Consider the following 22,817-nt stretch of genomic DNA (forward strand, 5'->3'; position numbering starts at 1 on the left):
TCACCCAATACAGTCCAGCGCCGCTTCTCGCGACTAGTGAACAGGCGGGCGTCCCCGCTGGGTTCTCGCGGTCCCCGACCGCCAAAAAGAGCTCAATACCTTCCTCCCATATATTGAGTCCTGTCTCTAGCCCTTGTGCGCCGTCCCGGGCGGGACTCGGTCCGAGTCACTCCGCAATAACGGAGGGGCGCCTACCCGGGGTCCGAATTTCGCTCAGGCAGCGCGTCAAAGGCCCCACGTTGGGCGCCAAGAATTGTTAGAAGTTATTCGTGGAGACAAATAGACCAAGGACTTCAATATAAGGATAACCCTTTTATTGTTCGTATTTGCAAAGACGGACTCTCCGTACCCGTGGATACGAAGAGCCCCGTTCTGGTTACAGCACCGTAGTTTTATCCCTTACTGCCGCCCCTCTTTTGGAGGCTTGGCTTACAATCTACCTATCAGAGTTTAACACATTTCTAATACATTGTTCAATCTACTCTATTCATCTTTACTCCCTTCTCAGTGTGGGCATCACCCTTTTGGCTCGCCCTTTCTGGCGTACGCGACTGTGTTATCTTGTATACACGTCTGGCTCTCAAGGCTGAGTTTGAGGCACGTCTTTTCTGTATGCTTTCATTGTTTCCCAGTCTCACACATTCAATATTCTTACTGCATTCTGTATGTACTTATGTCAATAACCATTCTGTATGAAAAAGGATAATAATAATAATAATAATAATAATAATAATAATAATAATTACACTATGATGGCCGTTCAAAGCACATAAATGCAGTTTGTCCCAAATTTTACCCCTGGAAAAGAGGACGTGTCCTGGAAAAAGAGGACACATGGCAACCCTATGTCCAGATCTCTAGCTGCGATTCCTGTATTGCATAGGGTTGGACTAGATGACTCTTTAGTTCCCTTCCAACTCGGCAATTCTACTATTCTGAATTCCCTGTATATCAACAAACCACCAATCTCTACCCCAAGCCTTGGGCAAACCACCTTATCTTTGTTCCTCGTTTTCCTCCGCGTTCTCCAGATGGCAAGCTCCCTCGGGGCAGAGACCTGTCCTCTTCGGGCGAAGCCCCGGGACCGCGAGAAACCTCCGCGCTTAGACCATGCAGCCAGCCAGCTGCGTAAGCGCACCTCCTGCAGCGGCGCAGGAGTCCCCGCCCCGAGGGGCCTCCCTAGCCGGGGGCTGGCCTTCCCGGAGCCGCTCCACCTCCCGACTGGGGCCCGGGGAAGCGCAGAGGCGCGCGCACTGAACGGCAGCAAGTAAGCAAAGGTGGCAGCAGCTTCTGGCGATCCCCGGAACCTCTTCGCAGAGGGAGATAGGTGAGGGGTATTTTTGGATTTTATTTTTTGCGCGGAAGGGAGGCTGCAAAGTTGATGGATGCGCGTGCAATTTTGAAAAAAAGAGAGGAAGTAGCTCGCGGGTCTACTCGGAAGTAAGCCCCGCTCTTTTAAACGGGGCTTTACTCCAGGGAAAGCGTGCCCGGGGTCGGGGTCGTAGCCTCAGCTGGGCGCTTGGAGGATGGAGTGAAACTTGCAAGCCGTGGGGGTCGGGAACGTGGGGACGAGATGAGAGTAAGGGTGGATCTATTGAAGTTTGCAACAAAGAGAAAAGGGGGAGGCAACAGCCCTGGGCGTCTGCAGGGGGGCAAGATGGGGGCAGAGATCCCAACTGCGCCCCCGAATAGAATCTCCAGATCCCCAGCTTCCATTTGTTTGAAAAGAGCAAGTTTCTAGCATTTGTAGAACCTGAGATATGGGGCGAAATGTGCAAACGCTGTTCTAGTTTTGGGGAGGTGGAGGAAGTGGCCTCGGTGCTTTACTCCTTTTTTCCGCCCCCCTCCAACACCCGGGGAAAATCCTGCAGGTCCCCCCCCCCCGGACAATCCCACCAAAGGACATAGCGAGAATTGTAAGGTAAGAGAAGCAAATCACCAATGGGAAATGATACCAGACGTTGAAACTTGAGGATTCGCTCGTGTTGTGTGCGTGTGTGAAGTTACTTACAAGTTGCGTGCCCACCCCCAATTTTTATGGGGGGTGTGCAGACAAAGGGTAAAGGCTTTCATTGATTTTTGGGGGGGGGGCGTGTATGGAGAGGTGCAGGACTTCCCAAACTAATTTAACCCTGGAAAAGTTGATATAAGGGTGGGGAGATGGTCGCTTTGTTTGTGGGGCTAGGTTGGAAGATTATAAAAAAGTGTTTTTTTTAATTAAAGCAACCTTGTGGCACCTTAAAAAATTCAAGGTGTGGTCTCCTTTCTGAAAATTAAAGGGTCCCACCCCCACCTTCAAGGGGAGGAGGGAATGAAAGGCTTTTTTTTTTTTAAGGGACATACTAAAGCTGATGGGGTAAAACATGTTCACTTAGAATAGCAGTGCTGCCCTAACTATGTCTACTCAGAAGTAAGCCCCATTCAACTCAATGGGACTTGCTCCCTAGAAAGTGGGGTTTAGAATGGCTGCTTCTCTGTTAAAATGGGAGTTTTTATTCCATAATCATGGGACAACTCCATGCATGTTTACAGAGAGATAAGTAAGTCCTGCTGTGTTGGAGGAGGCCTGATCTTTTGTAAATAGTTTAGGATTGCTGAATCTGCAAAAATCCTAATGCCGCTTACTGGAGAGTAAGCCCCACTGAATTCCACAGGGCCTACTTCTGAGAAGACATGGTTAGGATTGCAACATTAAAGGTATTTGGATTCAGGGGAAAACATGTTTGATGGGCAGGGGAGCAATAACACAAAGCTGGTATGTTGCATTTTTTTAAAGTAGTATTTTGTGTACGCGTGTGTAACCTCTTTGCCACTTCAGTTGTGGGGAATGTGAGAGAACCTGACTTGCAATGGGCAAAACTTAAAGTGAGGAGGCCACAGTTTTCCAGGAAGGAGCTTGGCATCCGGTCTGGGGTTCCAGAAACAATTGGCCAGCCTGATTGTGCAAGTCCAAGGAAGAAGAGGCAAGCCTGCTATTTCCTCCCAGCCCTACTCCCAATAGAATTGCTACTTATATTTTCTTCTCTCTTGTGGGGTTTTGCCTTTCAATAGCTGCCTAGCAGGCAGGAAGTCTATGATTCACCATTCCTTCAAGCAAGGGGACTGCACCTGTTGAGTTTCTGGCTGCAGGAAACTTAACCCAGAAGGTGGCAGCCTGCATCTCTTGAGTGCATTCAAAAGATAATGGTTTCTTCTCCTTGTATCCCATCATTCCTCCCAAGGAGCTTCCATGTGTCCCCACCCACATTTAATTCTAACCAAAACAATAATATGAAGCAGGTTAGGTTGCACCGTAGTTCAGCTGCAATAATTGAGGGTGGATTTGAACTCTGATCTCCTTGGTCAAAAAGTCTTCTGCATGCTGCCAACTCTGTTTTATAATCATTCACATTTAAAGTTGTGGATTTCAAGTTTTCAAAACGGCTTCACCCACATTAGCTTGGCAATTTGGGCAAAAGCCCTGTAATATTGACCAGCCCTGTATATGCAGAGTGTGAGGAGAGAGAGAAATATAGCATGCCCAGGACCAGTGAGTTTGTGACTGATGTGACATTTGAACTGGAGGTTTATTTTACACTTTATTGCATTTATGCCCATCTCCCCAGTGTCCTGCATCCATTTTATCGTGAGTTAGGCCTAGGCAGATTACAGCCCAGTGTGTACACTGTTATGTAGCCTTACGATGTGTAGTTTCAAGAAGTAGAGACTTAAGTTGCTCTTTTAGACCAACAAAAAATACTAATCATTTATGCCAGGGATGGGCAGACAAGGCCAGGGGCAGGTGTCAAACATGGCCCTCTAGAACTCTCTTTCTGGCCCTCAGAACCTTCACCAGGCCACACACTCCTACATACCCTCCAACATTTCTCTGATGAAAATGGGGGCATCCCATTTCATAATGATAATTTTACTATTTATACCCCACACATCTTACTGGGTTTCCCCAGCCACTCTGGGAGGCTTCCAACATATATAAAAACATAATAAAACATTAAACAAACTTCCCTATACAGGATTGCCTTCAAATGGCTTGGGGGTCGGATAACTCCATACCCTCCAACATAGGGACATCTTAAGGAAAAGTGGGACATTCCAGGATCAAATCAGAAACCAGGACGGCTTCTCTAAATCAGGGACATTCCTGGAAAATAGAGAAACTGGGAAGGTCTGCTCCTACAGGCCTTGCTTTGCACTCTCCTTGAGTGTTTTTCCCTGACTGGAAGGTGTACCTTAACTCTTATCAAGCCTCTTGTTTGCTTGTATGGAAGATAGAGAGAGCTCTCTGTGTGTGCATGGGTACAAACCAGTTTATTGCACCATATATATTGAGTGATCCGCCCATTTTTGCCTTGCCCCCCCCCCTAATATGCAGCCCTTGTGAAGTTACCCCAACAGGGAATGTGGCCCTTGAACTGAAAAAGGTCCCTGCCCCCCCGTACTGGAGTTAGTTTCAGCAGATGCTTAAGCATGTCTACACAGAAATAAATCCTATTGAAATCAGTCTTAGTCCCAGGTTAGTAGCGGGTTAGTATTGTGGCTTTCGTTAAGGACTTATTTACAGGCCTCCTTGGGGAGATAGCTCAAGCAGGGGAAGGTTTTGTCTCATGAAAGCACAATACAGAGGTACAGTGGTGCTCCGCAAGACGAATGCCTTGCAAGACGGAAAACTCGCTAGACGAAAGAGTTTTCCGTTTTGGAGATGCTTCGCAAAACAAATCTCTTATGGGCTTGCTTCGCAAGACGAAAATGTATTGCGAGTTCCTGCGGGTTTCCCCCCCTTTCCCCCCTTTTTTCTAAGCCGCTAAGCCACTTATCAGCTGATCCGATAAGCCGCTAATAGCGCTAATCTGCTAATCTGTCAATGGGCTTGCTTTGCAAGACGAAAAAACCGCTAGACGAAGAGAATCACAGAACGGATTCTTTTCGTCTTGCAAGGCACCACTGTACCTTGGAAGTCGAACTAAATCCGTTCCGGAAGTCCATTCGATTTCCAAAACGTTCGAAAACCAAGGCGCAGCTTCTGATTGGCTGCTAGAAGCTTCTGCAGCCAATCGGAAGCCATGTTGGATTCCAAAGAACGGTCGCAAACCGGAGCACTCACTTCCGGGTTTGCGTCATTCAGGAGCCAAAACGTTCGACTCGCTAGGCGTTCAGGATCCGAGGCAAGACTGCAGAATGGAAAACGAAAGCAAGCAACTTATATGGCAATGGTACAAAACTCTTCAGAATGTTAGGCTGGGTAAAAATAAATAATTCTATATAAGGAAAAAAGCAGCCCAAAATAAAATCTGGCTAAGATCCATTTCTTCCAAGTGATCTTCCCGCTTGTTTTTTTTTAAGCCCCCTAACAAAAGTTGAAGCTTGGGAGTAAGACGTCAATTTAAATATGCAGTAAAAAGTCTCAAAAAGCAGTAAAATAGCATTCTGTGATAGGAAATGCAGAATGCAGCAACATACACTCAAACAGGGGTTTCAGCCTGAGGGCCAGAGGTAAAAATGGGTTCAGCAATGAATGAAAATAATACTTTTGTACTGCAGGATGGTTTCTTCACACACTTGCAATCCCTTCCCAGTCCTCTGTCCAGGGAAGCAGAGAGGCACAGTCAGCATTCAAGGACACTTTCCAGCCAGGAAAGAACACTCAAGTGGGATAGAATCATAGAATCATAGAATCATAGAGTTGGAAGAGACCACAAGGGCCATCGAGTCCAACCCCCTGCCAAGCAGGAAACACCATCAGAGCACTCCTGACATATGGTTGTCAAGCCTCTGCTTAAAGACCTCCAAAGTAGGAGACTCCACCACACTCCTTGGCAGCAAATTCCACTGTCGAACAGCTCTTACTGTCAGGAAGTTCTTCCTAATGTTTAGGTGGAATCTTCTTTCTTGTAGTTTGGATCCATTGCTCCGTGTCCGCTTCTCTGGAGCAGTAGAAAACAACCTTTCTCCCTCCTCTATGTGACATCCTTTTATATATTTGAACATGGCTATCATATCACCCCTTAACCTCCTCTTCTCCAGGCTAAACATGCCCAGCTCCCTTAGCCGTTCCTCATAAGGCATCGTTTCCAGGCCTTTGACCATTTTGGTTGCCCTCTTCTGGACACGTTCCAGTTTGTCAGTGTCCTTCTTGAATTGTGGTGCCCAGAACTGGACACAGTACTCCAGGTGTGGTCTGACCAGAGCAGAATACAGTGGCACTATTACTTCCCTTGATCTAGATGCTATACTCCTATTGATGCAGCCCAGAATTGCATTGGCTTTTTTAGCTGCCACGTCACACTGTTGGCTCATGTCAAGTTTGTGGTCAACCAAGACTCCTAGATCCTTTTCACATGTACTGCTCTCAAGCCCGGTGTCACCCATCTTGTATTTGTGCCTCTCATTTTTTTTGCCCAAGTGCAATACTTTACATTTCTCCCTGTTAAAATTCATCTTGTTTGTTTTTGCCCAGTTCTCTAATCTGTCAAGGTCGTTTTGAAGTGTGATCCTGTCCTCTGGGGTGTTAGCCACCCCTCCCAGTTTGGTGTCATCTGCAAATTTGATCAGGATGCCCTTGAGTCCATCATCCAAGTCGTTGATAAAGATGTTGAATAAGACCGGGCCCAAGACAGAACCCTGTGGCACCCCACTAGTCACTCTTCTCCAGGATGAAGAGGAACCATTGATGAGCACCCTTTGGGTTCGGTCAGTCAGCCAGTTACAAATCCACTGAGTGGTAGCATAGTCAAGACCGCATTTTACCAGCTTCTTTACAAGAATATCATGGGGCACCTTGTCAAATGCTTTGCTGAAATCAAGGTAGGCTACATCCACTGCGTTCCCTTCATCTACCAGGCTTGTAATTCTGTCAAAAAACGAGATCAGGTTAGTCTGACATGACTTATTTTTCAGAAATCCATGCTGACTATTGGTGATCACAGCATTCCTTTCTAGGTGCTCACAGACTGTTTGCTTAATGATCTGCTCCAGAATCTTCCCTGCTATTGATGTCAGACTGACTGGGCGGTAATTATTTGGGTCCTCTCTTTTCCCCTTTTTGAAAATAGGGACAACATTTGCCCTCCTCCAGTCTGCCGGGACTTCGCCTGTTCTCCAGGAATTCTCAAAGATGACTGCCAGTGGTTCTGAGATCACATCTGCCAGTTCTTTTAATACTCTTGGATGCAGTTCATCTGGCCCTGGAGACTTGAATACATCTAATCTAGCCAAATATTCTTGTACTATCTCCTTAGTTATTCTGGGCTGTGTTTCCTTTGCTGAATCATTTGCTTCAAATTCTTCAGGTCGGGCATTGTCTTCTTTATCGGAGAAGACTGAGGCAAAGAAGGCATTGAGGAGTTCAGCCCTTTCTGTGTCCCCTGTTTGCATTTCACCATCTTCTCCTCTGAGTGACCCCACTGTTTCTTTGTTCTTCCTTTTGCTACGAACATACCCATAAAAGCCTTTTTTGTTGCTTTTAACCTGTGTGTGTGTGAATGCGTAGTGGACTGTGGGGTCTGGACAGGCAGGGAGGGAGGGCCCGGCAGAGAGGCCTGGGGGGCTGCGTTTGGCTCCTGGGTCCAGGATTTCCCAGCTCTGCATTAGCTAGAGAGACTAAAGCAGCCCTCTCTGGGACATGAAAGCTAACAGCACTGAAGTCTTTGCAACCAGGGTGCCACCACAAAGAAGTCTCTGCACCAGAAGAGCAGTTGACTGACTGCCTATGCAGCTGGCCTTTCATATATCCTTGCTCGTGAAAGGTTACTAGAGTACAGTGGTGATCTTTAAAATGTTTGCAAAATATAGTTAAGCTTGGCAAGTCCCAGGAAATATGGTTATCTGTCCTGAACCTGATTAAGACTTCTGAATAGTCTTCAAGGGTAGCCCCATTGTACCATTGTAGCCCCCGACCCAACTGCAGTAGTCAAGCCTCGATGTGACCAGATGGTGGATATTTGTATCAAGACTTTCTCCCAATGCAAGAATAACTGTCAAGTCAGTATATTAACATTGGTTTAGGAAAAGGGGCTGGATTAATTCAATGTTGATGGTGAAGATGAGCGGTTTTGGCTTTTCAAAAAGTGGGTGAGGATCCTTCGGGTTGCGAGGTGCGTTGAGCGTGGGCTGCTTTTCTGACAACGCAATGAAATGTATCTTAATTGCTAGGTGGAAAAATCTCGTGACAGCTTGATTGATGAATTGCTGTTGAATCATCGGCATCCGTGCTGAAAGCCTTGTTATTGTTGGTATTGTAATAAAGTTATCTCCATCCCCAGGGACTTGGAGTGGGAAGCAATATTTCCCAAGGCCTCAAAGCTTAGTGGCTGGAGCGCACACTATGCCTGCAGAAGGTTGGAAGATTCAGGACAGATAAAAGAAAGGACAAGCACATAGTTACACTGTGGAACTCCCTGCCACAGGAGGCCACAGGATGGCCACCAACTTGGATAGCTTTTTTAAAAAGGCACAAATTCATGGAGGAGGAGGCTATCAATGGCTTCTAGCCATGATGGCTATGTTCTTTCTCCACTTTTGGGAAAGCAGGATGCCTCTGGATAGCAGTTGCTGGAAGCCAGTTTCAGGAGAGGCAGGAATACTCTTCCTGAGGGATTTCCCCAGGCATCTGGATGGCCTTCCTTCCTGTTACAGCTTGGGCTGGACCAAAGGCCTGATTCAGTATGAGGCAGCTGTCTATGCTCATGGGTGAAATGGTGTTAGATATACAGTGGTACCTCAGGTTATGAACTTAATTCGTTCTGAAGGCCCATTCTTCACCTGAAACTGTTCTTAACCTGAGGTACCACTTTAGCTAATGGGGCCTCCCGCTGCCGCCACACGATTTCTGTTCTCATCCTGAAGCAAAGTTTTTAACCTGAGGTACTATTTCTGGGTTAGCGGAGTCTGTAACCTGAAGTGCCTGTAACCTGAAGCGCCTGTAACCTGAGGTACAACTGTATGAGGAGCAGATGCAACGTGCCTCAGGCCCACACACGTATCTTTTAAGTGCACCAAATGGCAGAGCCGGCCGGAAACATTTTGCTGCTGGCGGAGACAAAGATTGGAAGATTCAGGACAGCTAAATTATTCACGCGGTACATAAACAGTGGAACTCCCTCCCACAGGAGGCAGTGATGTTTGCCAACTTGGACGTCTTTAAAAGAGGATTGGACAGATTTATGTAGCCAGATATGTGCATCAGTGGCTATGTTCTGCTGAGATGGTGCTGTTGTGCTCAAGTCCTGCTTGCAGGTCTCTTAGAAGAGCTACATAAGACCATGAGACCAGGGCGCTGGGCTGGGTGAGCCTTTGGCCTGAACCTGCAGGGCTCTTCTTGTATGTTTTTCTGTTGGATCACTTGTCCTGTGTCAGGATAGCCACATTCAGGCGTTTTTCTGAGCACACAAGCTCTTTATCCCTGGACAGCAGCAGCGGGTATTTAGAGGCACTGAGAGGAGAGGCAGAATATAGCCCTTTTGGCTAGTAGTCATTGATAGCCTCCTTGTTCAGGAATTTTCCTAATTTTCTAGGAAAGACACCCAAGTTAGTAGCCATCACTGCCCCTTGAGGGAGTGAAATCCCGTAGTTAAACTATGCGCTGCATAATGAAGGACTAACTTTTGCCTGACCTAAATCTCTAGCATTCAGCTCCATCAGATGTATCTGAGTTCTCGTGTTACGCGGGAGGGAGAAACAGCTTTTCTGTGTCCATTTTCTCCCCTGTCGTGTTTCCTCTTGCTCGCCTTTTCTCTGAACCTAAAAGCACAATGCTATAATAATAATACATTTTGCCTTTTCGCCTGCTTTGTGTTCCTGTCTCAAGGTCTAGAGAAGCATCTCTTTTCACCAAGGCAAGGTTGTTGCTGACATACTACTAGATAAGGTACGGAGGGGCCAATGGGGTCTCTTTTTCCCTTCACAGAGCTGCTGGGCCATGTTGCAGCCAGCCCTCTGTTCATGTTATGATTCTGTGCAGAAAAACCACCTAATGAGGGCAGGACTCAAGTTTCCTGAGAATCAGTGGTTCCATTAAATAATAATAAAAAGATACTAGGGGCTGCTACCCCTGCCCACCAACCCACCAAGCCCCACACTGCAGCTACAGTTTTTCTTACAGAAACAGTATAGAGAGACAATCAGGTTTCTAGACCTTATGGTTGTAAAATATATGCTAGAATGTAAATGGGCTGTGTCAGAAGCCAGAGAGATGGGTGGATAATCTTTCTCATATTTGGTGGGCAGTGCAGCCCTCGCCTTTGAGCCATGACTCTGGCCCAGAAACCGGTCTTAATTTCAAAGGAAAACATGTTCCACAATGGTCCAACTTGGTATAAGGGCAGCTTCTTGCGTTCCAAACCTCTTTGGAGGGTGGGTAACAAGGGTGTTTTGTGTGCAGGGGCTTCTTAGTGGTGGCCCCCGCCAATTACAGAGCTTCACCTCACACCATCTTTGTGGCCTTTTGCTCCAGCACTAGACCTTTCTGTTCATGCAGGCCATTTGTGTTAGCAAATTAATATACTGCATGATTGTAAAAATAGCCAATGAACCTCAAGTGGTTTACAAAAAGAAGAAAACAATGAAATAAATAAAAAGTTAAAAACACTCATGCAGAATGTTTTTCAAAACATAATTGAAAACAATGGGAAGCAAAAACCCAGATCGAAACACATGCAAACACATGTCTTTTGTTTAGACAAGCCTGTACGGAACATATAGACATGAGTTGTCAGCACGTGTTCTAATTTAGCTTATCACTGATTTTAGCATATCGCTGATGGCATTACTCGCCTTCAGGTGTTCTTGACATGTTCCTGGCTGGGATTGCACCTTTCTCACATCTGGAGTTGTAGGCTAAGCCAGTGGAGATTGATTTTAATGTTTTTTGCCTATCCTTTGTGCACACATATAATTTTTGTTTCATGTCTTCTCTGTTTCAAAGCACATCTACCTGTTTTGAGCTTGTGCACATGTTGATCTATAAATATGGTCCCTATTACCAATGTTTCCTGGCACGCCTCTTCCTCTTGCTTTGCCCATCTCAATTTGAGCAAGAGTCAGGGGTGTGGTTTTGCCACCCGGCCAAGTGGCTTCCCAAACTCCACAGATGTTTCTTTCCTATCTTTTCAGATGGGGTGATATTGTGAGTCCTGAATCAATTTGCAAGGGAAGACAAAAAGGGATAGAAAAGACTTCTGCTATGATCCTAACCCTGCTTACCTGGGAGTAAGCCCCATTGAATTCTGAGTAGATAGGGTTAGAATTACCTGGGAGCAATTTATCATTGTTTTCAGCAGGGCTGATTTCCAAGTTGCTGGAATTTGCATTGTTAATATGGCACGTTAATTAGCCAGATCAAGACCTGCACTATGCAAGCAGCACAATGAGATGGTAGAGTCCCGGGATGGTAGAGTGAACTGTACTACTTCAGACTGCATAGGTGGGACATACCTTTAGGAGAACTCCCTCTACATAAAAAATAACCCTTCTGCAAGGAGAAAGTTTGCTCGCCAAGGAGGGCTGGAAGCATTCTTCCTGATGTGCTCATTTTCTCACTGAAGAGATGCCTGTCTGTTTCATGAAGGGGAGAGTTCAATAATGTTATTTCTGAGCTTCAGTCTAGGTCCATCCTGGCACATTGAGATATTCTTAATTACTTCATCCAGCTGCTGTATGTAGATTTGGCAAGAAGGCTTCTACTGGGAGGAAGGAAGTAGGGTTGTGTCTGTTTCTGGCCTTTGAAAGCATTAAGCAGAGCAAGGGCTGCTTTTTTATTTTTTAAAAAATGTAGTCAGATTTGTTGTTAGACTGCTGCATGCCTCAGTTAGCAGAATTGGAATTTGCAAATGCAAAGCACTTAAGCCATAGCTTTGTCTGTTGCAGCTTTTGAGTTTTTATTCATGGATGCTATATAGCAGCCTTCACCAACTTGTTGCGCTCCAGATCTTTCAGGCAGCCACTGCTGTAGTCTGAAACATCTGAACGGTACCCAGTTGGGAAGGCTGATCTGTTTCCTATGCAGTATTCTTCTTCTCCTCTGATGTTGAAACAGTTTGCGGTGTATTATTCCTTTCCCTGTGACCATACTGTGACAAATGACAGAAATCTGTTTTCTTGGTCTGGCCTCAGGGGATCTGGCTGGGAGGGAGACAAAGGCTTCGTTTCCGCTGAACTGCTGCTTGTGTTTTGTGTTCTGAGCAAGCAGGGCAGAGAGCAAGGGAATTGGATAAGCACTGGCAATTAAGTGAGTCAGCCTCTGTTGTGTTTGCCTTGATGTGTAAACTGAAGGGCGACAGCGTGCTATGGAGGCGGAAGAGTAAAACTATGGCTGTTGGGTTTCCCCTCTCTCTGCACCGCGTGGTTTGTAGAAATCCAGAAGCCCTGTGGCAAGAATCGGACTGATGTCGTGTGCTGGAAGCCGCAGGCTGTGCTTTAGCTGATTCATGTTCATGTTTTGCTCTGGGGTGGCCAGAATTTGGTTATTGTTTTGCATCAATAGATCATCCCTGCTTGCCCAGCCAGCCATCCTTATTTATTCGGAACATTTGTAGCCGGCTCTTCATTCAAAATGGCTCCCAGAGCAGCTTATATACAGGACAGTTCCTGCCTGCAGGTTTCTGGGGGGAAAGCCACACACATAAAAGAAAAAGGGGACTAGGAGGGCAGAGGAAGAATGCAAACTCAGGTAGTGAGTTTGACAGGTTAAATAGTAGTCCTGCTAGAATGGAATTTGTTCAGGGGCAGGATGACTGCTGGTGTGTGGAATTCACAGAGCTATACGGCTACTGAACATGGGGGCTTCAGGAAGGCCAACCTGGCCAATGCTTAAAAATATAAATAAATATTGGAGTATATACTTTTTGCCCCTCTTGAATAAATACACTACTCAGCTCCCACCCTCCATAATTGCTTCAGTTTGTGTATCAAATCTGCCAAGTGAAGCACTGTGGAACTTTCCCATAATTGCCCTAGCGGATCAGGCAAACTGCTTGCCTAGATGGCTCTGGAAATTTATGAGCACAGCATGGATATTCTTTCTCTTTCCCCTGTTGTTTGTCTCTGACATCTGGTATAGTGCCCCTGATAATGCAGGTTCTATTGAGAGCTCTCACCTCCACTTTTCTTCTTAAAAGCCTCTCCCCTGGCCATACATTTAAAGCAGGCACACACTAGTTTGTTAAGGGTGCTGGGAAGTGCAGCTCTGTGAGGGGTAAACTACAGTTCCCAGAATTGTTTAGGCAGGGAGGTGGGGAATGTGCTTTAAATGTATGGTGTATTCACAGAGACAGTATTGCTTAATTTGTGTCAGTTGCTCTTCCCCTTTTTAACTGCCTTGCGCCAACTTCCCACTGAGTTTGGACCTTTGGAATCTTAAAGCCATATAAAATATCAAATACTCAATGTTTGGTCTTCTTTAATTTATGGCACTTGCTATTTTGAACATTATTTACGTATTTAACCATTTTGACAATTATTAACAATAATCAATGAAACCCTGCTTCAGATAAAATTCCTTCAAATCATAAATATTCCTGCAAGAAAATATAACATAAATTAACATTTGCTTTAAAAACAAACCTCAAAACCTACTTGAATTTGCTTTTGCGGGAGATAATTGTTTTCTGGGCCACACTGCCAAGAGGGAGACTAGTTTTCCCAAAATTTATTTCTGCATTTGCTTGCATATCTTGCTTTTAGATAATATGTTATTTTCGCCATTATGGAGATGGCCCAAACTCTATTAAGCCATTCCTTTCAATGAGGGAATAACTTAACTTTCCAGTTTTGGGCCATCAACATTTTATCTTTTTAACACGCTCTGACTGCTATTTGGTTCTAAGTGTGTGTGTGTTTTACCGAGTTAACATGAAGTGTGAGAAATTCCTTGTTTCCAGCAGCGTGATGATACTCTCTGGAATTTGATAGTGGGTTGGAGTGAATGCATATTATTCCTCATGGGATCTTGACTTCATTTGTTTTGTTTTTTAAAATTTATAACCTCTTCATACCTGGAGCAATTAAACAGAGGATGGGGGGGGGGGAGAGAAAGTCTGTTCCTGGATGCTCTTCTACTAATAAGCCATAAATTTTTGTTCTTTCCACTATTGTTACAAGGGGTGGAAAATTGTCACATTGACATGAGATGTCAGGCAAAGATCCTCTGCATAATTCATGCAGTCGTCTATGTGGGAGCTTCATTGATGTTGGATCTGAACTCTCTGTGTTGAATTGGTTTCCTATTGTGTTTTAGGGCATTTTCCTGAGCAAGAGTCTTAGTAACATGTTGTCAGTTCTGTCATTATTTATTATTATCATTATTTAGGATAATTATTTGTCGCTTACTACCAAAAATTTCTTTTTGGTCTCAAAGTGATTTATAGGTTTGTTTGTTTTTAAAGAAGCATATAATACCAGAATAAAATACAACAAAAGATTGCAAAGCATGATTAGCTAAAAGTTCTCGGCCTGCAGTAAGGTAAAAAAAGGACACATTCTGCTCTACCCAAAGATGGGCACTAGGGCTGGGCAATATGGTGATATATTGTCCAAAACTGGTTTGAAGTCCATTTTGTGATATCAGTTTCATAATTTTTGACCTGGCAATATAATTGCGAATCCATGTTGTGTGTGTGTTTGTGCACATGCTATGCAAAAATCACAATGTGGGGAAAACAGTGAAGCCAGCTAATTGGTATATCACAATGTTTAGCTGGTAATACATCACAATGTTGAAAACCAGATACAGTGGTACCTCGGTTTTCGAATGTAATCCATTCTGGAAGACCGTTCAACTTCCGAAACGTTAAAAAACTGAAGCATTTACTTCTGGAAAACTCAATACAGAAGCCACGTGGCATGTTCAGGTTCTGAAAAGTGTTCGAAAACCGAAGCAGTTACTTCCAGGTTTTTGGTGTTTGAAAGTCGAAACGTTTGACTTCTGAGGTGTTCGAAAACTGAGGTACCACTGTATCGCCCAGCCCTAATGGACACCACCTCAGAGCATCATTGTAATGGATAGCTGAGAGAGAGCGGCTGACATTCAACTTGCAAGAGCAAAAACTAAATTAATGAGAAGATTGGTCAACTAAACTCCTGCTTCTAAAGCAAGACCTCCTCTCCTGTTTAGGTCTTTGAAATGTCTTCAGAATCTGCTTCCTCTCACGAGCAGCCTCCGTCTCCACGCAGCCTCCGACTTCCGGAAGGGCGGAGGACAAGAGAGCGTTCCCCGTCTCCGATGAGAGGCTACCTCATCCCAAGCCCGCTTCCGACGCGGAGGACACGCACATTTTCAGCGTGAGTATCAAGGGGAGCAGATGGAATGGGGTTCTTTCGGTGCTCATTTAAAACAATGTTGCTTAGGCAAGCCTAACCAGGCATACTGATGTTGCTGTGTTTTAATCTCCTTTACTGTTAATTTCAATCTTCTAAAACAGTTTTTCATTGTTTTCGTCTGTTTTTTTATTGTTAATGTTAATATTTATTTATTTATTGTTAATGTTAATATTTCTTGTTAAGCCCCTTAGAGGTTTTGCCTACCATAAAGTGGTATATAAATTTTGTTAGGTAGATAGGGATAATTTGCTTCTTACCTGACTCTGAATTGCTGGTACCACAATGAACATTTCAGACTTTTTTGCTTTTAACTTGTTTTTAACTTTTATGGTTTTATGTGTTTATTGCTGTGAATCGCTTCAACATACATTTTTATGATATAGCAGTATACAAATATTTTTTTATAAATTAATAACAAACAAAACAAATGCTGGTGTTGTCCCTGGTTAAAAAAGAAAAAGTAGTAGGAACACCGACAACTGGGAAAAACTGGCCTGCAAGTGCACCAATTGGAGAATAGCCTTTACCAAAGGTGTCATGGACTTTGAAGACGCTCGAACTCAGGACGAAAGGGAGAAATGTAATAAGAGGAATGGCAAACCCTCAACATGATCAACTCCTGCCTGGAGACCTATGTTCCTGCTGTGGAAAGGACATGGGGATCCAGAATTGGCCTCCGCAGTCACTTATGGACACACTGTTGAAACCGTGTTTATGGAAGGCAATCTTACTCGGCTATGAGTGACTGCCAAAGAAGAAGACAACTCTGGTCACTCACCTTTGCAAGCCTCACCCTGCCTGGTTCCTTCTGTGATCACCTCCATACAGCCCACCTAGGAAGCAATTACTCTGGCCGTAGATGGTTGAGAGGTCACTGTAGATTTCCACTGAGAGTTGGTCTTGTTGAGACAAATCCCTGATAATACAACTCCTTCCCCCACCTCCAACTCTGCAAAATACCGAATTGAGCAGCAGAGTGTAATCTCTCAGCTGTAAGTTGGGTGTGCCACTGACTGAATCCCCTGGGGCTCTGAAGGTTAGCTCAGCTTGCAGCTGAATGACATTATGACAAGCGGGGAAGTACAAATGACTCTGGGGTGGCTGGCTATGTCACAATCGCACCCAGGCCAGAAGCTCAGAAGTTGTGTTGAGAGGAGGGAGGTGGCGGGCGGGCGGGGAAGCGAGAGGGCATGGGAGCAGAACGGCCTACCATGCTCTGTAGAAAGTTGTGCCCTCTCTCACTCAAGGCAGGCGGGCTTCTCCATGGCGTCGCAAAGTCTTAGGTCCAGTTCGTCAAGGTGAGGAAGGCGGCAGAAGGATATTGCAGATTTTGGGGAAGATTCAGAAAAAAAGGGGAGACCAAAAGGGTCCAGGGGATGGAGAGGCTCCCCGGATGCAGAGTTTGGGAATTTTTAGTTTAGGGAAAAGGCGAGTACAGAATATTATGGAATTATGCATGGTGTGGAGGGAACAGATAGGTGGAGAACCCCTTTTCTCGCTCCCACTACTAGGTGGGCCATTGGCCTGATCCAGTAGGTTCTGATGATGTTCTGATGATCTTAGAAGGGCATGTCTTCAAGGCCAGTTATGAGCTCTGCTTTGTCCTTGGATGATTCTGACACTTTCCCCCAGATTCTGATTCCTACCTACAAATGTAGGAAGCTGCCTTATACTAAATCAGACCATTGGACCATCTAGCTCAGCAGCTGTTTCGGACAGTTCAGTCCTCGGTGTCTCCAGGTAAGGCTCTTGCCTCAATCCCAGGAGAGCATTGTTGATGACTGGGTGCTAGATTGGCCCTTGGTCTGGCTCAGTGTAAAGCAGTTCCCTGTGGGTTGCATTTGATGCTTATCCAACTCTTGAGTAGACCCTCTTAAATAGATGGGCATGACTAATCAAAGTCCACCAAGTTCAGCAGGTCTACTCTGAGTATAATGTAGTTGGATGCATCTCTATGGGTGAGATTCACTTAGAACAGTGTTTCCCAACCGGTGTTCCGCGGCACACTAGTGTGCCGTGAGACACCGGCTGGTGTGCCGTGGGAGGGAGGCGGGCGAGTCGGGCGGCGAGAGGCGGCGGCAGCGAGGATCCGCGTCGAGCCGGGGGCGGCTCCGCGGTGGTGGTGCCGAGCGGCGGGGCAGCGCGCGCAAAAGGGAGGAGCGCGAGACAGCGGAGGAGGAGGAGGCCGGCATGTCCGGGCAGCAGCAGCAGCAGCAACTCCCGGCGACGGCTCCTCCTCCGCCCGCTATCGCCGCCACCACCACAACAGCCGCCGCCGCCTCAGCTGCCGCCGTCCCTCAGTCCCTCGCTCTGCTGCCTCCTCCCACCCCGGCAAGGGGAAGGGAAAAAACGTTCACTTTTGTGCGTCCCTCCCGGCGTGACGCTGCGCGCTGACGTCACGGGGCGGGGCTTTAATGGTGGTGTGCCGCGAGATTTTTTTCCGGTAAACAGGTGTGCCGTTGCCCAAAAACGTTTGGGAAACACTGACTTAGAAGCCTTGCATGAGGGCATCTGTTTGCGCAGCAGGGCTCCCCACCTCCCGGAATTGGTTTGTGGGGGGAATTGGGGGAACCAACAACAGCACGTGGGAGGGGGGATCTGGCAAACAGATGGAATATTTGTAATAGCATGGTGTTGAATTTCACCCTATTTTCCTAAAAAGAGCACTACATTCTACAGCATCGTGCCCAGGTCTCTCTTGACAATCTGAATTCTGCTACCTGCATACATTTGCCTGATTTCTCCTCATTTTGCATGGTTTGTTAAGAAAGTAGGGATACAGGGAAGCTGCCCTGTGCCATGTTTGACCATTAGTCCGTCCAACTTAGTATTGCCGGAGGCAATCCAGGGTTTTTGCTAGGTTTCCCTCTGAGCCCTACCTGAAGATGCCGGGATCATACTTGTGGCCTTCCACGTGTGAAGTGTGAGCCCTGCCATTTTTCTTCTGCTAGTTGTAAGTGGGTGGTGGGTAGTTCCATAGGACACTGAAGCACCCTGTGGCATCACTTGAACTCTTATTCAGGCTTCTCTCAGGCTTCTCTGCTTTCAGCAGGCATTTTGCCCGTGTGCTTTCCCCCATATGGACAAGAAACTTGACTTTCAGAAGCAGCCGCATTAATTCCCTAGAAGCTGACTTCTGCGCTCTAATGTAAGAAGAGGTGGGGAATGGTTTTCTGAACTTGCTTTTGTTCCTCACAGGACGACGAGAGCCTCTGAAGGGCCTACCTACAAGGGTGTGTGTAAATGTTTCTGCCGCTCCAAGGGCCATGGCTTCATTACGCCTGTCGATGGCAGTCCAGACATCTTTGTGCACATTTCTGAGTAAGTGGCGGGGGGGGGGGAGAGAGAGATTGGATTTGCCCTTCATTTTTTTCATCCTGAGGGCTGCTTTATTCCTATCAGGGCAACCTTCTGGGGACCACATGTCCGCAGTGGCAGGGCAGGATTTAGGTTTGATGAGACCCTAAGCTACTGAAGGTAATGGGGCCCTTTATATGTCCAGCTGTCCTTTGACAGCAACAAATTGTCGCTGTTTTTTAGTGTTGAATATATGCCATATGGTACTTTATGGACCTAAGGTAAAGGTAAAGGGACCCCTGACTATTAGGTCCAGTCGTGGACGACTCTGGGGTTGTGGCGCTCATCTCGCTTTACTGGCCGAGGGAGCCGGCATACAGCTTCTGGGTCATGTGGCCAGCATGACTAAGCTGCTTCTGGCGAACCAGAGCAGTGCACGGAAGCGCTGTTTACTTTCCCGCCAGAGCAGTACCTATTTATCTACTTGCACTTTGACATGCTTTCGAACTGCTAGGTTAGCAGGAGCAGGGACCGAGCAACGGGAGCTCACCCCGTTGCGGGGATTCGAACCACCAACCTTCTGATCGGCAAGTCCTAGGCTCTGTGGTTTAACCCACAGCACCACCCACGTCCCAATTTTTTTGACCTAATAGGTATCTAAAGCCATTTGCACATGTTGCCATGCAACCAGTCCATGCAGAATGTAGGCACCCTATATATAGAAATGAGCAAACCAGTGATATTTTAGGGAGCAGGCTAGCAGGCGGGGCCCATTACTTACATCATAAGAGCCTACACAACAGAAAACATTATTGCTGTTTGTAGGTTTTCTTTTATTTGTTTTTTATCTTATATTTTGGAAATGTACGTCCAGTCTTTTTTTCCTTTAATTTTTTGGGGGGCCGCCAAGAGAGTGGGGCCCTAAGCTATAGCTTGTTTAGCTTATACGTAAATCCGGCAGTGAGCAGCGAGCTAGGGCCAGAGGCAAAGCTGGTGGAACAATGAATGTAAATTTTACTTTTGCAAAGCCAGTTATTTGCTGCACACTCCACTCCACCCAAGGCAAGCAAAATGCATGATCAGAATTCAAGGACATGTCCCAGCAGCCAGGCAAGAATACTTGTGGTGCAGAGCAAAGCTGGTGAGGGGGGCAGGGTGATGGCCTGGGGAGGACGAGATGGAAAGAGTCCTCACCTATGCCCTAGAATGAAGCTGAAGCCATGGTTTGTTGCTGGCTTACCAAGCTTCATTTGTCTCTTATCTATGACTCAGCATTACGTGCAAATCTGGCCCCCTTTCTTAACTGTGGTTTGTACAGCTAAGCCACAAAGGCCAGAGGCCAAGAGCAGCTGGAAACCCAAGCAAGCTGTGGAGAAGCAAGCCTTGGTCTGCGTGATTGTCTCGTGGCTAATCTGTGGTTTGCTGAACACAAAGGACAGGCTTAGCATTGGCTTTCCCAGGCTTCTGAGTTCATTGACCCCTGGATGAGATATATAACATTGCCATCGACCGCACTACAACTTCTTAGTCATGTAAATGAAGCAAAGTCATGAAATATCAACATTTATGAATCACCAGTCACGGTTGTATTGTGGAATCATTAAGATACAGAAGTGGCAAAGGAGGTGTGTTCTGTACATGCCCATGACCTTTATTTCTGAGACTCAAATTTCCCTATTATTATTATTATTGGAGCATTATGATGATTATGATTTACCCACTTTCACCCCGAGGTCCCAGTGTGGGTTACAACAATTAAAACCCAGTGATAAAAGAGTTTTGAATAGGTTACAACCACAGAAACAGGGTGGGGCCTAAGAAACACAGTTCATACACTTGTTTTCCATCCCCAGGGGTGAGTGAGTAAATATCGACCACTTTGGGGAAACCACTGTTTAGTGTAAACCAGATGAATGAATAAAAACATTTTTGTGGGTTCTATGTTCCCTCTTTTAAGTTTGTGGCAAAGTCCTGTGATGGGAACCACTTGGGCAATTATTTTGTTTTGTATCTTCTCCCCCTGCCTCCTGAAAGCATTGAAGGAGAATACGTCCCGGTGACCGGGGATGAAGTCACCTACAAGGTGTGCACCATCCCTCCGAAGAACGAGAAGCTCCAGGCCGTGGAGGTGGTCATCACTCACCTCGCTCCGGGGATAAAGCACGAGACGTGGTCAGGAAACGTGCTCAACTCCTAGGCCGCCCTGACGCCAAAGCCGCCCCGATGGAGGAAATGCTGGACTTTCGGTATTGTTCAACAACTGATACTGACTTGAGACTTGACAGACGAGTTTTCTGCGTATTGAGTGAGGTGGAAACACCATTGTAATGGGGGTCCAGAGGTGGCCAGAGTAACGCCCCCGCTTTTATAAAAAAAAATAATTAAAAAAACGCAAACGGCACAACACTTAAAGTTGACCAAGAAGACGGGATTTAGTTATGGCTTTTTTTTTTTTTTACCAGCACGTGTAGATACCCAAAGGCCTTAGAAAGACTTAACCAAAATATAACAAAATGGCGCAGGTGCCATCTCTCCAGATGATGGGGAGCATGACTTGGAGCCTGTAAATTATCTGTTTTGGTGGGGACTCTGCATGGCAAGGGATACCAGCATTGCCTGGGTAGATCACCCCATGAAGAACTTTTCTGCTTGGCACCACGGGGCCTCACCATTCTAATCAGCAACAGCACTGTGAAATTTGCCTGTCATTGTAGAAGTCATCTGCTGGTGAGACCCACTTCCCTAGAAACATAGGAATTCTCCTGGTGTGCCCTCTGGGTTTCTAGGTCCAAGGAAGCCCCCGAGTACCTGGGGGAAGCCCTAGCTGGAAACACCTTTCCCTTCTTTTGATTTTGTGCTGGCAGAAAAGCACAGCCCGCCTCAACATTTCATATATAAACATCTGAGACGTGAGAGTAGTGTCTGCCGTGGTTAGCTTGTAATTTGGGTTGATGAAAACTTTCAGGGTTTTTTCTTTTAAAAAACCAGCTCTTGATTTTTATGTCCTCCTTGGCCCCGTTTGCACAACTCACACCAAACCATGGTTTGCTTAACAAACTACAGATTTGTCCCATGGACGATAAAACAAACCCATTGCTTGTTTCTCTAAAATGTGGTTTGTTTTCCAGCTGGTCTTTTCTGGTAGCTTGGCAAGTGTTTGTGGTGGGTTGGCTAACCAAACCTTGCTTTGGGGACAGTGCTGGCTTTCTTTGTGACACCAAGCCACAGTTAAAACAAACCAAGGGTTGTGGGTCAGTGACAAACCATGGCTTCAGCTTGTGGTTTGTTGGCAGTAAAGAAGCCATAGGTAATCCACTGAACAGGGTCCAGATGATCAGGTAAACAACAGTTTTAGTAAACCATGGCTTAGTAGGAGGAAAACAAGCGACTGTATGTCACGTGAACTGGTTTGACGTTTGAACCCTTCTGGTGCATTTCTTCAGCTGGCAAAGTATATTATTTTTAGTTAGTGATGTGTGTGTGTTTAATGCACAGCTAGCTAATTCCTGCCTCCAACTAGGTTTGTAGCTAAACCATATTTCAACCATATTTTATTTCAACGCCATCTAGTTGTTGTTTTTTTCCTAGTAGAAAATGTTCTGAACAGTACATATGTGTGTTGTGTTCCCTTCTCAAACTCCCTAACAGCTGGAAATCTTTGGGGAAAAGAAATAAATAAAAAGGTTGGAGTGAATCTCCTCTTCTGGAATTGTGTGAAAGGCATTTGTAATCATTAGATTCGTTCTGGCCTCTAGTCCAGTATTCTAGCCACTACAACACACTGGCTCTCAAGCAGGGACTGTCCAGAAACCAGAATTGCTCAATCTCCTTTTCTTATTATCTGCTAACACCAGAGAGACACAAGACTGCCAAGCCAGCCAGACATGAGAGAGGAAATTAAACTCTCCTCATTTGCTGCAGCCCCGGACATTGAGATACTGCAGGAGTTATCGTTGTGACTGTTTTTCGTTTTTCTTGCCATGCTAGATATAGAACTGGCCTCTTATGTTTTCAACCGGATCAGGTAAACAGATCTGCTTGTGACAAGGCCACACTGTCTGCAACTTTAGCTGTTTCATTAGAACCTCTGTCCCACTGATCTTGACGTTGCCGCTCCTATGAATCATTTACATTGTGTTTTAAATGTCTGGCAAGTTATTTACATTACTGCGGCCTGCAGGCTCCTAACATGAATTACTTGAGTGAGTCTG

The 22,817-nt window shown here is 45.8% G+C and overlaps 1 protein-coding gene and 1 long non-coding RNA gene across 3 annotated transcripts; one reads left to right on the forward strand and one right to left on the reverse strand.

Annotated features, from left to right (window-relative positions):
* Positions 1 to 1,183: 1,183 nt before the first annotated feature.
* On the forward strand, positions 1,184 to 22,315 carry CARHSP1 (calcium regulated heat stable protein 1). 2 transcript variants are annotated; one of them, XM_082199253.1, is made up of 4 exons: positions 1,184 to 1,327; positions 15,104 to 15,270; positions 18,508 to 18,630; positions 20,641 to 22,315. In XM_082199253.1, exons 2-4 carry the CDS (start codon positions 15,113 to 15,115, stop codon positions 20,801 to 20,803), a joined length of 444 nt encoding a protein of 147 aa, XP_082055379.1. In that variant the 5' UTR covers positions 1,184 to 1,327; positions 15,104 to 15,112; the 3' UTR covers positions 20,804 to 22,315. The 2 variants fall into 2 exon arrangements, with proteins under 2 accessions (XP_082055379.1, XP_082055378.1); XM_082199252.1 differs by lacking the exon at positions 1,184 to 1,327 and adding an exon at positions 7,912 to 7,977.
* Positions 11,385 to 16,607, reverse strand: LOC309518773. The gene is made up of 2 exons (XR_014213604.1): positions 16,088 to 16,607; positions 11,385 to 13,985 (listed from the first exon to the last, which is right to left on the reverse strand). It is a non-coding gene; the product is annotated as an uncharacterized lncRNA (long non-coding RNA).
* Positions 22,316 to 22,817: the final 502 nt, after the last annotated feature.

The sequence above is a fragment of the Podarcis vaucheri genome (assembly GCF_965113315.1).
Source record: "Podarcis vaucheri genome assembly, chromosome: 14".
Lineage (NCBI taxonomy): Eukaryota > Metazoa > Chordata > Lepidosauria > Squamata > Lacertidae > Podarcis > Podarcis vaucheri.